Genomic DNA, 20,039 nt, shown 5'->3' on the forward strand with positions numbered 1-20,039 from the left:
GCCTTGCATTCTTATATAGCATTTTAAATGTTTTTTTTTTGGGGGGGATTTAACAACTTTATTAAGATATGAGATTTTTCCATCAAGGTGGCATGTACCAATGCCATCTCATTAGTCCAAGTGATCAACTTCAGTTCACAATTGATCACACTGATAGGTCTAAGAGTCAAAGGGATCACACAAACAAGACTAGTGTCTGCTAATACTAACTGATAGAATAAAAAAGGGAGAGAACGATCCAACATGGGAAGCAGGATACACAGCAGACTCATAGAATGGCAGATGTCCTAAACAGCACTCTGGCCTCAGAATTAGCCCTTAAGGCATTCGGATCTGGCTGAAGAGCCCATGAGAGTATTTTAGGCATGGAAAGCCAAGACACTCTAGGAAAAAAAAAAAAATAGAAGAAGAAGACCTAAATGAAAGATCTCTGCAAGTGAGATCCCAGTGGAAAGAATGGGGCCATCAAAGAAGGAGGTACCTTTCTCTGAAGGGAGGAGAGAACTTCCACTTTGACTATGACCCTGTTGGAATAAGATCAGAGTCGGCGAACTCAAAAGGCTTCCATAGCCTTGGCAACTCATGACTAGAGCCTAGGGAGATTACTGACACCATAAACAAGAGTGTCAAATTGTTAAGTCAACAACAGGAGTCACTGTGTATTTACTTCTCATGTGGGATCTGTCCTTAATGTGTTATCCAATGTGAAGTAATGCTATAACTAGTACTGAAACAGTATTTCTACACTTTGTGTTTCTGTGTGGGTGCAAACTGATGAAATCTTTACTTAATATATACCAAATCGATCTTCTGTATATAAAGATAATTGAAAATGAATCCTGATGTGAATGGAATGGGAGAGGGAGCAGGAGATGGGAGGGGTGGGAGTGGGAGGGAAATTATGGTGGGGCCAATGTAATCCATAAACTGTACTTTGGAAATTTATATTTACTAAATAAAAAAAAAAGAAAAAAAATTTTACAACTAAAATGCCTTTAAAAAAAAGATATGAGATTTTTCTCATGAAACTTTTGAAGTCCTCTTGTACAATTCACATACCACATGGTACATTTTCAGATATGATATTTCGTTAGACACCTCCAAATGCTTGCAAGAAAGGCACAAAAACATTGTTTCCTCCAGTTTAATGGAAAAGCAAACAGATGGAGGTGGAGTGACTCACCTGAAGGCGCGCTGTGAGCAATCCACAGAGCTGGCACTGGGGCCACTCACACCTTCTGAGCCTCGGTTTCCTTTTTCCTTGTGAGTTGAGTGCAGGTCCCTGCCTCCTGCATCGGAGTTTGTCGAGGCTCCAGGGCAACAAGGAATGTACAAGAGTTTCAGAATGCGCAGTGGGTGGGAGAGTGACAGCGTATGGAGCGCTATGCCCTTTAGGCTAGCAAGGTCACTCTCCTGGTTTTCTATGACATCTCTGACCCTTTCTTCCTCAGGCTATGTTTTCCACCAATCGGGGGACGGTCGGAGGCTTCTTCTTGGCGGGTCGGAGTATGGTGTGGTGGCCGGTAAGTTTTCTTCGAAATGCGATTTGCTTAACTTTGACATTTCCTGCAGGAAGCCATATTTTCTAGGACTTTGGGGTGATACTGATTCCTCCTTCCAGGTCTGGTGAACCCGGTGTGCCGGCGCAACAAGGCGGAGGATTAGCCTAGTAAGCCACGGCGCCGGCCAACCCTTCAGGAGTCTTAAGATTGGAGATGTCTTACAGAGGGGAAGCTCAATAAATGGTAGCTGTTTGGCGCCCTCTTTCCTATGAGGGACTTCAAAAAGTTGACGCAAAAATGGAATTGTTTTGGAATAAGTTTGTTTTGGTGCAAAAAATTTTGAAATCCACACATACAAGGCATCTTCGAAAAGTTCAAAGGAGATGTGCCTTATGAGAAACTATGCGTAGATTTCAAAACTTTCTGCATCATCATAATCTTATCTTTTAATTTCATTTCTATGAATTTTAAAAATATTTAAAATTTGTTTATTTTTATTGAAAGGGAGAGGGAGAGGGCATGGGGGAAAGAGGGAGAGAGAGAAAGAGGGAGAGAGAGACACACACACACACACACAACTTAACTCCCATTCTCTGGTTCACTCCTCAAATGTCTGGAACATTTGGGATTGGGCTGTGCTGAAGCTGGGACCTGGGAACTGCATCTAGGTCTCCCATGTGAGCGGCAGGAATCCAATGTCTTGAGCCATCAGGACTGCCTCCCAGGGTCTGCATTAGTAGAAAGCTGGAGTCAAGAGCTAGAGCTGGATATTGAACCCAGGTGCTGATATGGAACATGGACACCCTCAACGCTATCTTAACCACTAGAATATGCACCTGCCCTTTCCATGAACTTTTTAAAGTTCTCTCCTACAGAAAAAGAGACTTTTGTCTGTCCTATCTCTGGGGCTTAACTCAGTGCCTGATACATGGGAAGTACTCAATAAATACTGAATGGATGGAGGAAGAACTCTACTATTTTCTATTACTATTACTTTTATATTTTGTATATTTAAGAGGCATTTTCCATGACACAGGATACATGGTTGGAAGTATCCCAATCCAAACACTTGTGCATAGGTGGAAGAGAAACTAGGAGGTTCCTTCCATCAGACCAGCGCAGAGCTCTTGCTGGTTTATCAATTCAGGCCAAAGACCCTGCTGACGCAGGGTTCTTGTGAAGTGACTGGCTGAACAAATTGATCGCACTGTGTAGTTCTTCGGGCTTAAGATACAAGGAAGCTGACTGCTGAAAGATGGAGTAAATGAAGCCTGCACACAATGGGACAGGAGTGCTTGGAGGAAGAGAAGCCAGCGAGTGAGGACTGTCACTGTAGTGAAACATGCAGCCCAGAGAGCTTACCAGGAAGCCCTGCCACGCCCTACATTTGTCCTCTGACCAACTATTTTGGGATGGAGTTTAAAAGCCAGCATCTTCATAGTTCCTTGGGTTATTCCCAGAGTCATCTTTATTTCATAAGTTAATACTTTGGTAAATAAAAAAATGGACAGATTAACAGTATACAACATGATGTTTTGATATGTGTATACATTGGGAAATGATGAAATTAAGCTAATTACCATATCTGTCACCTGATGTATTTATTTTTTGTGGCGAGAGCGCTTAAGATCTAATCTCTTGGCAATTTTTAAGTATACAGTAGATTATTAACCATGGTTACCATGCTGTGCAATAGACTTCCAGAACTTGCTCATCCTGCATGAAACTTTTTTTTTTTTAATTTGAAGAGTAGAGTTACAGACAGAGAGAGGGAGAGACGAGAGAGAGGTCTTCCATCTGCTGGTTCACGCCCCAAATGGCCAAAACGGTTGGAGCTGGGCCGATTCGAAGCCAGGAGCCAGGAGCTTCTTCTGTGTCTGTCACGTGGCTGCTGGGGGCCCGAGTACTTAGGCCATCTTCTACTGCTTTCCCAGGGCATTAGCAGAGAGCTGGATCGAAAGTGGAGCAGCTGGGACTAGAACTGGTGCTCATATGGGATACCGGCACTGCAGGTGGGGGCTTAGCCTACTATGCTGCAGTGCTGCCCACCCCTGCCCCCTGCATGAAACTTTGTACCCTTTAACTCCTGTCTGCCACCTGCTCCTCCTTCTGCCCTACCCTTGGCAGCCACCATTCTAGTCCCTGCTTCTATGATTTCAGTTTGTTTAGATTCCACCTTTAAGTGAGACCATAAAGTTATTTCTATCTTATCCTTAAGGAGGCCAAGAACACTGGGCAGATGCTGAATTCTGTGCTGGGTCCCTATTGTGATCCCCTCTGACACCTTGGAGGGTAGAGACGCTGCCTTTAGATGGCTCCCCTCAGATCTGTGTGAGTGCTTTTTGTATTCTCATGTTTTGGACTTCGGTGCTCTCCTAAAAGCTAGCGTTAGGACAGCTCTGATCCCAAAGCTCAAGACAAGCTTGGGGTAGGCCCTTTAGAGCTTATTAAAGCATTACAGGATGTGAGGGGTGCATTATTTTAGAGCAAGCCTGCCAAATGCCACACAGACTCAGTTTTACCCAGCTCTCCTCTTTCTTCCCCCCACTCCCCGTGACGGAAACTCTACATTCAAGACAAATCATTTCATTTTTCAGATAGCTATTTTCTCTTCTACTGACTGTAATCAGGATGGAATTATGTCTCTTTGTGTTAAATTTTTATGGCTGATTTATTGAGGATAAGACCTAAACTTCCAAACTCTGGGTCTTTGGAGAAGCCCGCACAGGGTGGAGGAAGTGTGGGGCAGAGTCACCTTCAGGTGCATTTTGAGTGAGATTTGGGAACATGTCACTTCGTAACCAGAAATGACATTTTTTTTTTCTTCTGATAGTGCCCCAGACTGGATCTGGGCTGAGGGTTTGATGAATGAGAAGGCGTAGGCACACCCAGAGCAGGTAGGGTTGCGTGGTTTATGTGGGGTTTCCTGTGGGTGTTGATTTCCCGTGCATGTCTCAAGACTGGATTATTCGAACCATGGCCTCATTCTTCTTTTGTGCACAAGTCACTGCTTCCTTGATGAGGCTGACATTGACTCTTTTCCCTCCAAGTTGAGCTCATGAGATTATGTTAATGACTTCTATATTTTTAAGGAATTTGTGAATACTCAGACTCATTATATAGCAAATGCATGATAGTTACAACACAGTTCTCACCAATTCTCATGTTAATGTAATACTAAAACAAAGAGAACAGATTCAGTGTAGTTCAAATACAATTCTAAGAATGTAATACTTTCCTTCCTTTCTCCCTCTCTTGCTGTTTCTCTTTGATTTTTTGAGATAGCATATTTTCAATTTATGTTTTAGTCAAAGACTTACTGTTCCCCTAAATAAATAGTTCAGTGAATAAAAACTAAGAAGATCCTTGTTCAGCAGGAATATAGACAAGGGTTATAAACAATAATCAAATGATAAGATGACTGTTTCATTAATATACAGTATATTTTAAAATAACCACAGATCATTAAAACTATAGTAGTATATCATTCTTAGCCATTGACTTGACAAAGATATAAAACCAAGTTTGACAAAACCATATTTGCAGCAGTACTGATACACATAGGTATTTTTTTTTTTCTTTTTACATTTAGCTCCCACAAGTAAAAGGAAACATGTGGTATTTGTTTTTCTGTGTCTGGCTTATTTCACTAAACATGATGTCCTCCAGTTGTATCCATTTTGATGCAGATGGTAGAATTTCATTCTTTTTTATAGCTGAATAATCTTCCATTGTGTATACATTTGTACACACACACACCATGTATATATACCACAGACATCCTGGTTAATTCTGTATTTTAGCTGTTGTGAACAGAACTGCTATAAAAATAGTGGTGCAGGTATCTCTCTGATACAACATGTTCATGTTTTTTGGGTATATACCCAGTAGTAGGATTGCTGGATCCTATGGCAGGGCTACTTCTGGTTTTTAAAGAAATCTCCTGTTAATGGTTTCTAAATCTGTCCGTGTATCACAGTCATGTGAGATCATGCATGCCCAGCAGTTGGGACTGTGCATAGCGAGTGGTCAATGAGTGGTAACATTAAAAAAAGGGAAGGAGGGGCTGGCACTGTGGCATAGTGGGTCAAGTTGCCACCTGTGATGCCAGTATCCCTTTTGGGCACCTGTTTGTGTCCAGGTTGCTCCACTTCTGATCCAGCTCCCTGCTGGTGTGCCTGGAAAAGCAGCAGAGGATGGCCCAAGTACTTGGGCTATTGCACCCACTTAGGAGACCAGGAAGAAGCTCCTGCCTCCTGGTTTTGGCTTGGCTGTTGTGCTCATCTGGGTAGTGAACCAGCAGATGGAAGATTTCTCTTTCTCTCTCTGTCTCTCCCTCTCTCTCTGTAGCTCTGACCTTAAAATAAATAAATAAATAAATATTTAAAAAAGAAAAAGGGAACGAAAATGGAATGGCAAGGCAGGGCCCCTAACTGGCATCTGTAAGGTGTACTTAGTACTCAGTACTTAGCAGTGATCAGTAAATGGAAATCAGCACTTAAGTGAATTGATTGCTGCTGATTCTCTTACACTTAACCCTCAGGTTGACCCTGTGAATAAATGAACATGATTTATTTGTGCTGTTGTAAATCATAATTCCAGGTACACGTTGGCTACATATTCACATCTGTTGTAGTCAATCAATGGGAAGCCATTGTTTAACTTTCTTTATTCATGCCACATGGTATGTTTCACCGTAGCTGATGTCTCTGATCTAGTAAAGTATGGTTACCTTCTAAAGTCATTATTTTTAAAAAGATTAGTTTATTTATTTGAAAGGCAGAGTTACAAAAAGGAGAGACAGAGAGAGAGGTCTTCCAACCGCTGGTTCACTCCCCAGTTGGCTGCTATGGCTGGAGCTGTGCTAATCTGAAGCCAGGAGCCAGGTGCTTTCTCTGGGTCTCCCACACGGGTGCAGGGGCCCAAGGACTTGGCCATCTTCTACTGCTTTCCCAGGCCATGGCAGAGAGCTGGATCAGAAGTGAAGCAGCCCGGACTCGAACTGATGCCCATATGGGATGCCGGCACTGCAGGCGGTGGCTTTTACCCACTATACCACAGCGCTGGCCCCAGAAAATCACTTCTTAAATGTGCTGGCCCAAGGAGACTGTCACAGAAGTGGGGACTCACTCTCCTGGCTCGTTGGTTTCTCTAAAGAATAATGTTTATTTTTATTTATTTATTTATTTTTTGACAGGCAGAGTGGACAGTGAGAGAGAGACAGAGAGAAAGGTCTTCCTTTGCCGTTGGTTCACCCTCCAATGGCCGCCGCGGCCGGTGCGCTGCGTTTGGCGCACCGCGCTGATCCGATGGCAGGAGCCAGGGGCCAGGTGCTTTTCCTGGTCTCCCATGGGGTGCAGGGCCCAAGCACCTGGGCCATCCTCCACTGTACTCCCTGGCCACAGCAGAGAGCTGGCCTGGAAGAGGGGCAACCGGGACAGAATCCGGCGCCCCAACCAGGACTAGAACCCGGTGTGCTGGCGCCGCTAGGTGGAGGATTAGCCTAGTGAGCCGCGGCGCCGGCCAGATTTCTCTAAAGAATAATGTTTATTAAAAAAAAGGTAATGTTTATTTGAAAATAGCAAAGCATTGCAGTGGGAATATGCATGCCATAGCCAACTATCAGCGTTTTCAAAGAGGTTTTTTAGTTACAAAACCAAGAGGATGACATCAGATATTTTGAAACAATAAGCACTGGCCGCAGTGATTGATAACCAGAACGGTGTCAGACTGAGGTTGAACAAGCCGTCGCTGGGCAGGTGTCCTTGTAGAGGGACTTTTTGTATAACATTGTGGTGGCCTCTGTGTCATGTTGTGGTTTTTTTTGTCAGAGTCTTTTGTGGTCATTACCATCATGCAGCCATGCCTAAGAACCCTTTTTTCATAACGGCCTGGCTTTATTTATTTTTGTTAGGGCTGACATAGGTGACTCCATTTTGATCCTGACAACGCTTACATTCCTTCCACAGGGGCATTCCTGAAGTTTTGAAAGGAGTGGTTGGGAAAAAGTTGCTGTCCCTAAAAAGTTAGTGAGGTCCTGAGAGAGAGTGGAGAGAGAGAGAGAGGAGAGGGGAGAGGAGAGAGAGAGAGAAATAGCTTGTGCTTGGGCCTGAGGATTGAAGTGAGGGACAATCAGAGGAGAGGAGCAGGGATTCCGGGCTGAAATTATGAGATGAGTCAGCTTAGGTAGATGGCCAGGCAGGGGGCACGCTGGAGGCAAGTCTCTCCAACGCAGAGGAGTAACATGAAACCATGAAGCTGTGCTTATGTAATTGTGGGCTGGTTGGCCGCATAGACTTCCTTTTTTTCTATGGCACCTTTAACTCAGAGTTGCTGGCGTGGATGTACACAGATCAGTGGAGGACTCTTATTTTGAGGAGAGTCAATCTGCCAGGACCATGGGCAGAGCTGACACCATGGGAACAGTAGGTACAACAGAGCTGAGCCAATCCCCTTTGTCAGCCCCCTTGGAGCCTTCATTTGAGACAGGGAGTGGGAACCGCCCAGGAACCAAATGATTTGACGTGTCCTGGTTCTGTGATGAAGGGCAATTCAGTCACCTCGCTGAGTCTTTGGAATGTGAAGGAGTCAGATCAGGGATCTCAAAGACTCTTCCAGATCTAAGCTTCTAAGATTCTTCTTCTTCTTCTTCTTTTTTTTTTTTTTTAAATAGTTACAGAGAGAGGTAGATACACAGAGAGAGGTCTTCCATCTGCTGGTTTACTCCCCAGATGGCCGCAACAGCTGGAGCTGCGCTGATACGAAGCCAGGAGCCAGGAGTTTCTTCTGGGTCTCCCATGCAGGTGCAGGGACCCAAGGACTTGGGCCATCTTCTGCTGCTTTCTCAGGCCATAGCAGAGGGCTGGATCAGAAAAGGAGCAGCTGGGACTAGAACCGGCGCCCATATGGGTCGCCGGTGCTTCAGGCCAGGGTGTTAACCCACTGCGCCACAGTGCCCGCCCCTAAGCTTCTAAGATTCTACAACAGAGAGATGGGACCAGGCAGAGGAAATGGGTGTGGGCAAGCTATCCAGCCCGTCTCCAGTGAGGACCTTGGAGACTGAATGGGTGTGTGTCTCCAAACAGCCAGAATTGCTTTCTCTCCAAGTAGAGAACCATCAGAAAACTGTATGTAAACTTCAGAAAGTCTGTGGAAAAACAGAATCAAAAAAGAAGTGTATTTTGGTGCAAGAAATTTTGAAATGCATGCATAGTTTTTTTTTTAAAGATTTATTTTATTTATTTGAAAGACAGAGTTATATAGAGAGGTAGAGACACAGAGAGAGGTCTTCATCTGCTGGTTCACTCCCCAGATGGCCGCAACGGCCAGAGCTGAGCCAGTCCGAAGCCAGGAGCCAGGAGCTTCTTCTAGGTCTCTCACATGGGTGCAGGGGCCCAAGGACTTCGGCCATCTTCTGCTTTTCCCAGGCCACAGCAGAGAGCCGGATCAGCAATGGAGCAGCCGGGACTCAAACCGGTGCCCATATGGGATGCAGGTGCTTCGCGCCAGGGCTTTAACCCACTGCGCCACAGTGCCGGCCCCGCATGCATAGTTTTTTCATCATATACATTTCCTATGAACTTTTTATTAAAATATTTATATATTTATTTGAAAGGCAGTTGAGGGGGAAGAGAGAGAGAGAGAGAGAAAGAGAAAGAGAGAGGTCTTTCATCTGCTGCTTTACTCCCCAAATGGACACAATGGCCAGGGTTGGGCTAGGCCGAAGCCAGGAGCTAGGAACTCTGTCTGGGTCTCCCTCATGGGTGGCAGGGTCTCAAGTATTTGGGCCATTTTCACTGCTTTCCCAGGCATGTTAGCAGGGAGTTAGATCAGGCATTAGCTGAGAGCCGTATCAGAAATGGAGCAGCTGGGACTGTAACTTGCTGTGCCACACCACCAGCCCCTTCCATGAGCTTTGTGAAGACCCCTTGTATCACAGGGGTGTAGGGTAAGGGTTGACAGTTTCTGTATGTAAAGGACCAGTGGTAAATCTTTTTGGCCTTGCAGCTATATGATATCTCTCATAGCTAACCCAACTCTGCTGTGGCAGCATGAAAACATGCATAGAAAATGCATAACTGAGTGGGCGTGGCTTTGCTTCAGCAAAACTTCACAAAGACAGGGGAAGGGCTAGGTTTCTTGTTTTGAGGACATGTGTACAGTCTCAGAGCAGTGCCCAGCACACAGTCAACACTCATGTTATTCTTTTTGTCAATAGAAACTTTTTTTTAAAGAAAAGAAATTATTAATATTTGTTTGAAAGGCAGAGAGAGAGATCGTCTATCTGATATTCCACCTCCCAAATGCTGGACCAAGCCGAAGCCAGGAGCCAGGAATTCAGTCCAGGTCGCCTACGTGGGTGGCAGGGACCCAAATACTTGACCCATCATCTACTGGCTCCATGGATGTGCATTAGCAGGAAGCTGGAATCTGGAGTGGAGCCAGGGCTGGAACCCAGGCACTCTGATACGGAATGTGGGCATCCAAAGGGCATCTTCATGCCTGTCCTTCAACTGGAACCTTTTGTAGAACTGTCACCCCACTTACCTGATCCACTCCTCAGTGATGTCGCCAGGTAAGCACAGTGGGGATGATGATTAATCCCACGGGTTGCCCAAGTTCACATGAGATAAGACCAAGCAAGGACTCTCTCTGTTCTTCTGGTTATTCAAGTCTCTCTGTCCTTTGTGATAGGAATGTATGAGGTCACTAGGTGTGGCTTGGAGGTTAATCTGAAAAAATCAAGAAATTTCTTCACATAGGGTTGACCAGAGACCCTGCTGGAAACTCTCCCTAAAGAAAGAGAACAGCTTCTCAAATGTTTAAAACCCTCTTGAGTAAAACATATCCGATTTGATCTCGAAGTCTCTAAATCTTAATGATTGGATCAAAGTCCAGCCATGTATGATGACACTGGAGGGGCAAAGGGTGTTGTGGACAACCTGGTAGCCCTAGGACATAGTGGGAAACTCATGGCTCCAGGAGGAAGAGAGGGAACCAGGGAAATGGACCCTGCTGTGGCGGGAAGCCCAAGGGAGGAAGCCCTGGGAGGAAGCGTGAAGGGAGGGCAAGCCCAGGAGAAGTGGTCCTGCCTCCTGATGGCCAAGTCCATTGGGACTTCTCTTCCTGTTCTTGCTACTTTCCCCCTGCGTGAAGTTATCTGTGCCCTTGTTTGTGCCTGTGCTTGTGATGAGAGCCTATTGTTTTCTTCTAAAAAAAAAATGAAAAAAATTTACTTTGTCTATTTGAAAGACACACACACACACACACACACACACACAGAGTTGTCATCTCTGCAAGAGCTGGGACTGAACCAGGCTAAAGCCAACTGCTTGGAATTCAGTTCCATGTGGTGGCAGGGTCCCCACCACTTGAGCCATCCCCTGCTGTCACCAGGTTGCTCATGAGCAGGAAGCTGGAATGGGGAGCAGAGCTGGGCCTTGAATCCAGGTACCTCAATATGTTGTCGGTTTCCCAGACAATAACTTAACTGCTATGCTAAGTCCCCCCCGCCTCCATACTTTTCTTAATCTATTTTTTTTCTTATCCCTCACAACACCCTGTCCAAGGGCTTCTGCTGTAAGTACTTGACAGACATGTGGGGACTTCAGATAACTAGTTCATAGACAAATGGAGCTAAAGATAAGCTTAGTTTGGTGCAAAGCAATTTTGAAATCCATGCATCACTTTTTTCATAAAACGCATTTTCCGTGAACATTTAGAAGAGGGACTGAATTAAAGAAAAAGAAGAGAGGGTAAGACATAGCCCCAGATCCTCAAGCTAGCCCTGTTTGGCATTGTCACCTGAGTCTCTGGGCTGCTTTCTGCTCTCCGATGTGTGTCACACGTGTAGGCAGTGATAAGAATTCAGGTGACTAGGAGGCTGCTGGGTCTATGTCAGAGCCTGCTTACCCCAGGGCTCCCGATTTCTGTTCCTATGCCTAGAGAGAGAAGAAATATGTTTTTTTTTTTTTTTTTTAAGACTCATGATCATAAAACTAGAAAAGCAAGCCTGATCACCTGATCAGAGTCCCCAGTTTGAGTCCACACTGGGTCCCTTGGTAAAGTTTGGTGTGGTTGTGCTTCCTTACGATCTTAGGCCATTTGGTTTTTTCAGTTTGGGTCAAGGTTTTGCAACACCTGGAACTTCTCATAATAAGCATCTCCTTTTCAGTGGGAGGTTTTTTTTTTTTTTTTTTTTTTTTTTTTTTTGGGGCATATTACACCAGTATCTGCCTTGTTCTTTGAGCAAATTGTTTCCGCTCTTCTCCCCCTCTCTTCTTTTTCTTCTTCCCCCATCCTTTCCTCCTCCTCTTGCTCTCCTCCCTTCTCTCTCTGCCCTCCCTGTCTTTCTCTTCTCCCACCTCTCTACCTGTTCTGTGTCAGTCTCCTCTCTGGAGCTTCTTTGATTCGTGCACAGCCGCTGTCCTTGTTTCCAGGCATTAACTCACTGGTGTGTAGCCAGGTTCCCGTCAGCTCCTTAGCACCTAAGCTCCTGGACTCTCCCTTTCCACTGGCTGCCCTCTCAGGCTTTCCTAACAGATGAGCACTTCCGGAGGCAGAAGGCAAGAAGGGAACTGTGATCGGTAATTCCAGCAGGTTGAAGCCAGCAGACAGCAGACACTCTGGGCTAAGGTGATGTCTTTGGATTCTTTTTTTTTTTTTTTTTTTTTTTTTTTTTTTTGTGACAGGCAGAGTAGACAGTGAAAGAGAGAGACAGAGAGAAAGGTCTTCCTTTGCCGTTGGTTCACCCTCCAATGGCTGCCGCGGCCAACGCACTGCGGCCAGTGTACCGTGCTGATCCGATGTCAGGAGCCAGGTACTTCTCCTGGTCTCCCATGGGGTGCAGGGCCCAAGCACTTGGGCCATCCTCCACTGCACTCCCGGGCCACAGCAGAGAGCTGGCCTGGAAGAGGGGCAACCGGGACAGAATCCGGCGCCCCGACCGGGACTAGAACCCGGTGTGCCAGCACCGCAAGGTGGAGGATTAGCCTAGTGAGCCACAGCGCTGGCCTGGATTCTTCATAGTAGAGACCTAACTGGGCTGCCCTGGGCTGCCCCCGAGTCAGCTGTAGCTCACTGTTTCTTTTTGGGTTAACTCTGTGTTAGGAGTTGATTTAGGATTGACGTTAAGAGCGTGAACTCAGAGCCCAGACTGCCTTGGTTTGAACCCCAGCCCCACCCAGTCCTAGTTTGGCTGGTACCAGAGGCGAGTTTCCCTCTCAAGTGCTCAGTTTCCTCAACTGCAAAATAGAAACCGTCAAACCCCCTTGTAGAGTTGTTTTGAGAATTAAGTTATTTACTCTATGTAAATTGCTCTGGACAGTATGTAATTAATTTACCCAAGTGTTGACTATTATCATTATCATCTTTGTTGTATCTCATCTGTAACTCTCCACTCCCCCCCTGCTGTGAATTCAACCTTTCTTCCATTAATTCATCTATCCATTTATGCACTGTTAGCCTTTAATGCTCTAACTACATGTTGACTGCCTACCATATCCCAGATTCATTGTGTTAGGTGTTGGCACACATCTGTGTCACTTGTATTTTTACAAGATATGTGAGGATCTTTCAAAAAGTTCATGGAAAATGCATATTATGAAAAAATGATCTATGGGTTTCAATTTTTTTGCACCAAAGTAAATTTATCTTTTAATTCCCTTTTCCATGAACTTTTTTAAAAAAAATGTGTTTATTTACTTGAAAGTCAGAGTTAGAGAGAGAGAGAGAGAGAGAGAGATCTTCCATCTGCTGGTTAACTCTCCAGATGGCTGCAATGGCCAGCACTGGGTCAGGACAAAGGCAGGAGCCAGGAGCCTTATCTGGGTCTCCCATGTGTGTGGCAGGGGCTCAAACACTTGGGCCATCTTTTGCTGCTTTCCCCAGGTCGTTAGCAGGGAGCTGGATTGGAAGTGGAGCAGCTGGGACTCAAACCAGTGCCTGTATGAGATGCTGGCATCATAGGCAGTGGCTTTACCCACTACGCCACAATGCTGGCCCGTTCATGAACTTCCTGAAGTACTCTCATATATAAAATTATGAATACCGGTGAGTGTTCAAAAGGAAGCATATTTGAGTCTAGGGAGTGGTGGGAAGGAGAGGGCTTTTCCCTAACCTACACCAAAGGTGACAGAGGGCCTTTCTGTGCATTGGGTATCTAGGTCGAGACCGGAAGGACCAGAGCCCTTGGCCATGTAAAGATTAGAGGATGGTGGGGCCAGCTCTGTGGCATAGCTGGTAAAGCCGCTGCCTGCAGTGCCAGCATCCCATATGGGCACCAGTTCAAGTCCCAGCTGCTCCACGTTGATCCAGCTCTTTGCTGTGGCCTGGAAAAGCAATGGAAGATGGCCCAAGTCCTTGGGCCCTTGCACCCCCATGGGAGACCTGGAGGAAGCTCCTGGCTCCTGGCTTTGGATGGGCCTAGCTCCGGCTGTTGCAGCCAACTGGGGAGTGAACCAGCAGATGGAAGACCCCCCCCCCCCCGCCCCGCCTCTCTCTCTCTCTGCCTCTCCTTCTCTCTGTGTTAACTCTGAATTCCAAATAAATAAATAAATCTTTAAAAAACAAAAAAGGTCAGAGAATGAACAATCCAACCAGAGGGAACAGGATGGACAAAGGCCATGAGGTTGGAAGGACCTTGCTGGTATCTGAGTACCTGAGCAGGGGCCAGCACTGGGAAGAGACAGTATATTTAGGTCAGGCCTTTTGAGTGAGGGTGCCTGGGTTGTTGATAATTCCCAGATGGACCTGTTTTGATTGGCAGGTGGATTGGTCTCCAGTCTCCTTGACCTCTAAATGCCAGCAGCAGACCTTGCCTAGCCTTTGTGCCAGAGCATTGGTGGGAAAACACTAGTCTTTGGCAGTCGTTTTTTCTGACTTCCTGCCTCTCTGGTTCTCTGGGGAAGGTAGTGAGAGAAAGATGACCATTGTCTGTGGGGATGTGAGCTGACGCAGAGTAAATAGAGATTATGGCTCTCAGAGCAAAGCCTGTGTCTAAATATTTACCAGAGCTTCAGGAATAAAATATTCGGAATATATGAGCCCCACCTCATTTTCTGCTTCAATCCAGGAAGTGTGATTCCTGAGAAATGGCAAAGGTCAAAGGTTAAACCTTTCTAAACCTGGGAATACAGAGTTTACTGAGGGAACAGAGATGCTAATTGGGATTAAAGATCAGCTCCAGAGAGGGAGAGGGAAGACTCTAAAGCAAAATATGCCATCAGGGAGCACCTGTTGTTTCTGAGTTTTCAGCGGAGGGGGAGGAAGGGCTCAGAGGAGGAAGTTAGTGGGGTACTGTGGTCTCTCCCTGTGTGCCGCTGGGTTTCTATCACCTTTGGCTGTGGGGTCTTGGGCAAAGCACTTCACTCCTCTGATCCTTAATTTTCTGCTCTGTGAAGGGAAGATGAAGATGCAGGCTGAGCTTCCCTCATCCAAAAATACAAAGTGCTTCAAAATTTGCTATCTGCTGGATAACTTCCCAAATGCCCGTGACAGCCAGGGCTGGGCCAGACTGAAGGCAGGAGCCAGGATTTCCATCTGGGGTTTCCCATGTGGGTGGCAGGAACCCCAAGAACTTGAGCCGTCACCTGCTGTCTTCCAGGTGTGTTACAGTCGACTGAATTGAGGGTGAAGGTGGGACCTGTATGGGATGTGGGTGTCCTAGGTGGTGGCTTTCCATGCAGCACCAGAATGCCTGCCCCCCAGAGCACTGACATGATGTTGTCCCTGACCTCATGTGGCAGGTGGCAGTCAAAACACAGGAGCACTAAATATACTGTACAGAATTTCCTTCGGGCTATGGGTGTAAGGTGTATAGGAAGGCACTTTAAAAGTTCATGGGCAATGGAATTCAAAGATAAGTCTATTTTGGTACAAAGTCTTTTGAAATCCACACATAGTGGTGGTTTTTTTTTTTTTTTTTGACAGGCAGAGTGGACAGTGAGAGAGAGAGAGAGAGAGAAAGGTCTTCCTTTGCTGTTGGTTCACCCTCCAATGGCTGCCACGGCCAGCGCGATGCAGCTGGCGCACCACACTGATCCGAAGGCAGGAGCCAGGTGCTTCTCCTGGTCTCCCAAGGGGTGCAGGGCCCAAGTACTTGGGCCATCCTCCACTGCACTCCCTGGCCACAGCAGAGAGCTGGCCTGGAAGAGGGGCAACCGGGACAGAATCTGGTGCCCCAACCGGGACTAGAACCCGGTGTGCCAGCGCCGCAAGGCGGAGGATTAGCCTAGTGAGCCGCGGCGCGGGCCACACATAGTGTTTTTATGATAGGTATTTTCCATGAAGTTTTTGATGATCAAATTATTTTTTGCACCCAAATACACTTAACTTTTAATTCCATTTTCTCGTAAACTTTTTGAAGTTCTGTTGTGTGAAACATAAGTGATTTTAGGTTTAGATTTCAGTCTTCTTACCTTGAAATGAGAAGATATTGCATGTTTCATTTAACTATGCAAATATTCTAGAATCTGACAAAAAAAAAAAAAACTGAAATCTGAAACACTTCTGTTCCCAAGCATTTTGGATAATGGATAATCAACCTGTGATAACAACCTCACATAACTTTTATGGGCATTAAATAAGATAAGGAGGCCAGGTAAAAGTCAGCCTTCTCTTCCTGTCCGATTATCCCTGGATGAGGCTCTCAAACTCTCATGCCCAGAGCAGCAGAATAGCACTACCTGGGCTCTTAGAAAAGAGAATTTTCTGGGCCCAACATAGATGTGCTGAGGAGACAGGGCCCAGCAATGTGTGTTTTCCCGTCTAGCCAGGCCACTGCCAAGAGCCAGGAACTCCTTCTGGGTCTCCCATGTGGGTGGCAGGGACTCAAGCATTTGAGGTAGCACTTGCTGCCTCCCAGGCACACATGCAGGAAGCTGGATTGGAAGTGGAGGCAGAACTTAATCCTAGGCACTCTGATATGGGATTGCGGGCACTTTAAGTAGTGGCTTAACTTGCTGCGCCATAATGCCTAACCTACAATCTCTGTCTTAGTAAGCTCTCCGGGCAGTTCTGATTGTGGTTGCTGGTTTTAGCCAATAAAAATCCCCGATGCTCCGTCAAATCTGAATTTCAGACAGGCAGTGATGACTTCTTTGGTGTGATATATCCCATGAGATATCTGGGACATACTTACACAAAGGATTTTCATTACTTGTCCAAAATGCAGACTTAACTGGGGTTCCTGGGTTCTGGTGCAGGCTAAAGTTTGAGAACCAGAGGCAGAGGGTATCTCAAGGGAGGCATCTAGCACAGCTCAGAGAAGGGATGGGGAAGAGACCCCGGAATCTCCTACACCCATCCAAGGGGAGCACAGAAACAGGGAGCGGGAAGCTGTCTCCAGGGTTCTGGCTGTGCTGGGTATTATATGGCCCATTAACAAGGAAAGCAGTTTCCTGAAATTAGCTGAGTGCATTTGCCATTTGAGCTATGATGGTTTTGCTCCCCTCAAAGGCAAAATAAACATGGTCTCTTTCAGGAAATTCAGGGACCTTCACGAAACACCTGCTGTGTAAAAGCATATTCGTTATTCCTGCAGGATCGCGGCGTGCGTTTGTAGGGCAACACTTTCAGTGAACGGTTTTCCCATTCGTCACCTCATTTAAGCCCAGTGAGCACCTGTGCAGCAGGTGCACTACCATGGGTGGTGCAGAAAACTCAAGACAAAACAGTCAAATGACTGCCTGAAGCTCACCTTGTTTGCTGTGACAGAGCCAGGATCAGAACCAGGTCAGGGGGTGCTGGTGTTGTGGTGTAGTGGGCTTTGCTGCTGCTTGATGCTGGCTTCCCACACCACTTCTGACCCAGCTCCCTGCTGATACACCTGGGAAAGCAGTGGAAGATGGCCCAAGAGCTTGAGCCCCTACCGCTCACATGGAACACCAGCATGGAGTTCCTGGCTCCTGACTTGGGTCTGGCTCAGCCCTAGCTGTTGTGGCCCTTTGGGGAGTGAACCAGCAGATGGAAGATCTTTCTCTCTCTCTTCTGCTCTCTGTCTCTCCTTCTCTCTCTGTGTAACTCTGCTTTTCAAATACTTATATACATACGTACATATGTACACACATACATACACACATAAATCTTTACAAAAAAAAAAAAAAAAAAGAACCGGATCTGAAGGCTCCCAGTGTCCCTAGGAGGGGAAGACAGGGATGTTCTTGACATTTACTCATGCTTTTAAGCTTTATTTTTAATACCGCATATTTAACTTTTTTTTAAAAAAAGATTTATTTTATTTATTTGAAAGCCAAAGTTACAGAGAGAGATAGAGACAGAGAGAGGTCTTCCGTTCGATGGCTCACTCCCCAATTGGCCACAATGGCCTGAGCTGCACTGATCATAAGCCAGGAGCCAGGAGCTTCTCCCAGGTCTCCCACGCAGATTCAGGGGCCTAAAGACTTGGGCCATCTTCCACTGCTTTCCCAGGCCACAGCAGAGAGCTGGATGGGGAGTGGAGCAGCTGAGACTCGAACCAGTGCCCATATGGGATGCCGGCACTGCAGGTGGCGGCTTTACCCACTACACCACAGTGCAGGCAACCATATTTAACTTTTAAAGAACATTTTCAGTTGACATATAATTGGTACATATTTATGGGGTACAGTGTGATATTTCTTTCATTTTTTAAAAAAGAACTGTTTATTTACAAATTCAAAAGGCAGAGTGACAGATAAAGAAAGAAGGAGAGACAGAGAGATCTTCCATGTGCTGGTTCACTTCCTGAATACTCAGAATGGCTGGGGCTGGGCCAGGCTAAAGCCAGGGGCCAGGAACTGCATCCTGGTCTCCCACATGAATGGCAGGGGCTCAAGTACTTGGGTCGTCTTCTGCTGCCTTCCTAGACACATTACCCGGGAGCTGGATCAGAAGCAGAGTAGCCAGGACTCTAAACTGCACTTCAATGTGGGATACCATCATCACAAGCAGTGGCTTAGCTTGCTGCAGCATGCTGGCCCCAGTGTGGCCGTTCAGTGTGTGTATCTGTATCTATATCAGGGTACTTCATGTCACTTTTATTTTATTTTATTTTGTTTTATTTTATTTTGACAGGCAGAGTGGACTGTGAGAGAGACAGAGAGAAAGGTCTTCCTTTGCCGTTGGTTCACCCTCCAATGGCCGCCACGGCCAGTGCACCGTGCTGATCCAATGGCAGGAGCCAAGTGCTTCTCCTGGTCTCCCACGGGGTGCAGGGCCCAAGCACTTGGGCCATCCTCCACTGCACTCCCTGGCCACAGCAGAGAGCTGGCCTGGAAGAGGGTCAACCAGGACAGAATCCGGCGCCCCGACCAGGACTAGAACCCAGTGTGCTGGCGCCGCAAGGTGGAGGATTGGCCTAGTGAGCCGCGGCGCTGGCCTATATCAGGGTACTTCAAAAAAGTTTGTGGAAAATGGAATTAAAAGGCAAGTTTATTTTGGTACAATGCCGGCATCCCATATAGGCACCGGTTTGTGCCCTGGCTGCTCCACTTCCAATCCAGCTTCCTGCTATGGCCTGGGAAAAGCAGCAGAAGATGGCCCAAGTGCCTGGGTCCTATTACCCATGTGGGAAACCTGGAAGAAGCTTCTGGCTTCTGGCTTTGGTCAGGCTCAGTCTCAGCAGTTGTGGCCATCTGGAGAGTGAACCAGCAGATGGAAGGTCTCTCTCTGTCTCTCCCTCTCTCCTTGTAAATCTTAAAAAAAAAAAAAAGCCTCTTTCCTACCTGTTTTGAAATACCCATGGTATGTTTTTTCAAATCTGTTGGCTGCTTCTACTCGTGAAGCTGGGAAGAAAACATGTATGACCTTGTCTGTTGCCTTGGGCTATGCTTGACTCCTGTATTAGTGATCCTGAGTGTGCACATGCTGTCTTATTTTCTTGAGGTATGGAAACAAAGATAAAAATTAATGGGTAATTTTTACCTATTAATTGCTTTCTTCCTCTGGGCTATAATTTATTGAAACTAACAAGGTTGACCTCAACCATTTCCAAGTTCATTGCCACTCTAATGTCGGATGAGCTGTAAGACGTCAGTTTTCTATTGCCTGTCACACAGGGTAGTTAGCACTCAGTGGCATCTTCATGTCTTTTTCTATGTCCCCCAGAACAAAGACATAACTTCTTTTTTTGACAGGCAGAGTTAGACAGTGAGAGAGAGAGAGACAGACAGACAGACAGAGAGAAAGGTCTTCCTTTTTCTGTTGGTTCACCCCCCAGGTGGCCACCACAGCCAGCGCATTGCGGCTGGTGTGCTGCACCGATCTGAAGCCAGGAGCCAGGTGCTTCCTCCTGATCTCCCATGTGGATGCGGGGCCCAAGGACCTGGGCCATCCTCCACTGCACTCCCGGGCCACAGCAGAGAGCTGGACTGGAAGAGGAGCAACCGGGACAGAATCTGGTGCCCCGACTGGGACTAGAACCCGGGGTGCCGGAGCCGCAGGTGGAGGATTAGCCTATTGAGCCGTGGCGCTGGCTGATACATAACTTCTTGACTGTGTTCTCAGACATCAGGATCTGCTGGTGAATCTAAGACAGCTTGAGGACTTTTATTGTTCAAG

General features: G+C 46.4%; 1 protein-coding gene across 1 annotated transcript in view; it reads left to right on the forward strand.

The window, feature by feature from the left end:
- The window catches only part of SLC5A1 (solute carrier family 5 member 1), a 73,488-nt gene that overhangs the window by 4,949 nt on the left and 48,500 nt on the right, over positions 1-20,039 (forward strand). Inside the window, 1 exon segment of the mRNA NM_001101692.1 lies at positions 1,452-1,523. Within this exon segment, the coding sequence (NP_001095162.1) occupies positions 1,452-1,523 (72 nt within the window).

Source organism: Oryctolagus cuniculus, chromosome 21 (genome assembly GCF_964237555.1).
Source record: "Oryctolagus cuniculus chromosome 21, mOryCun1.1, whole genome shotgun sequence".
NCBI lineage: Eukaryota > Metazoa > Chordata > Mammalia > Lagomorpha > Leporidae > Oryctolagus > Oryctolagus cuniculus.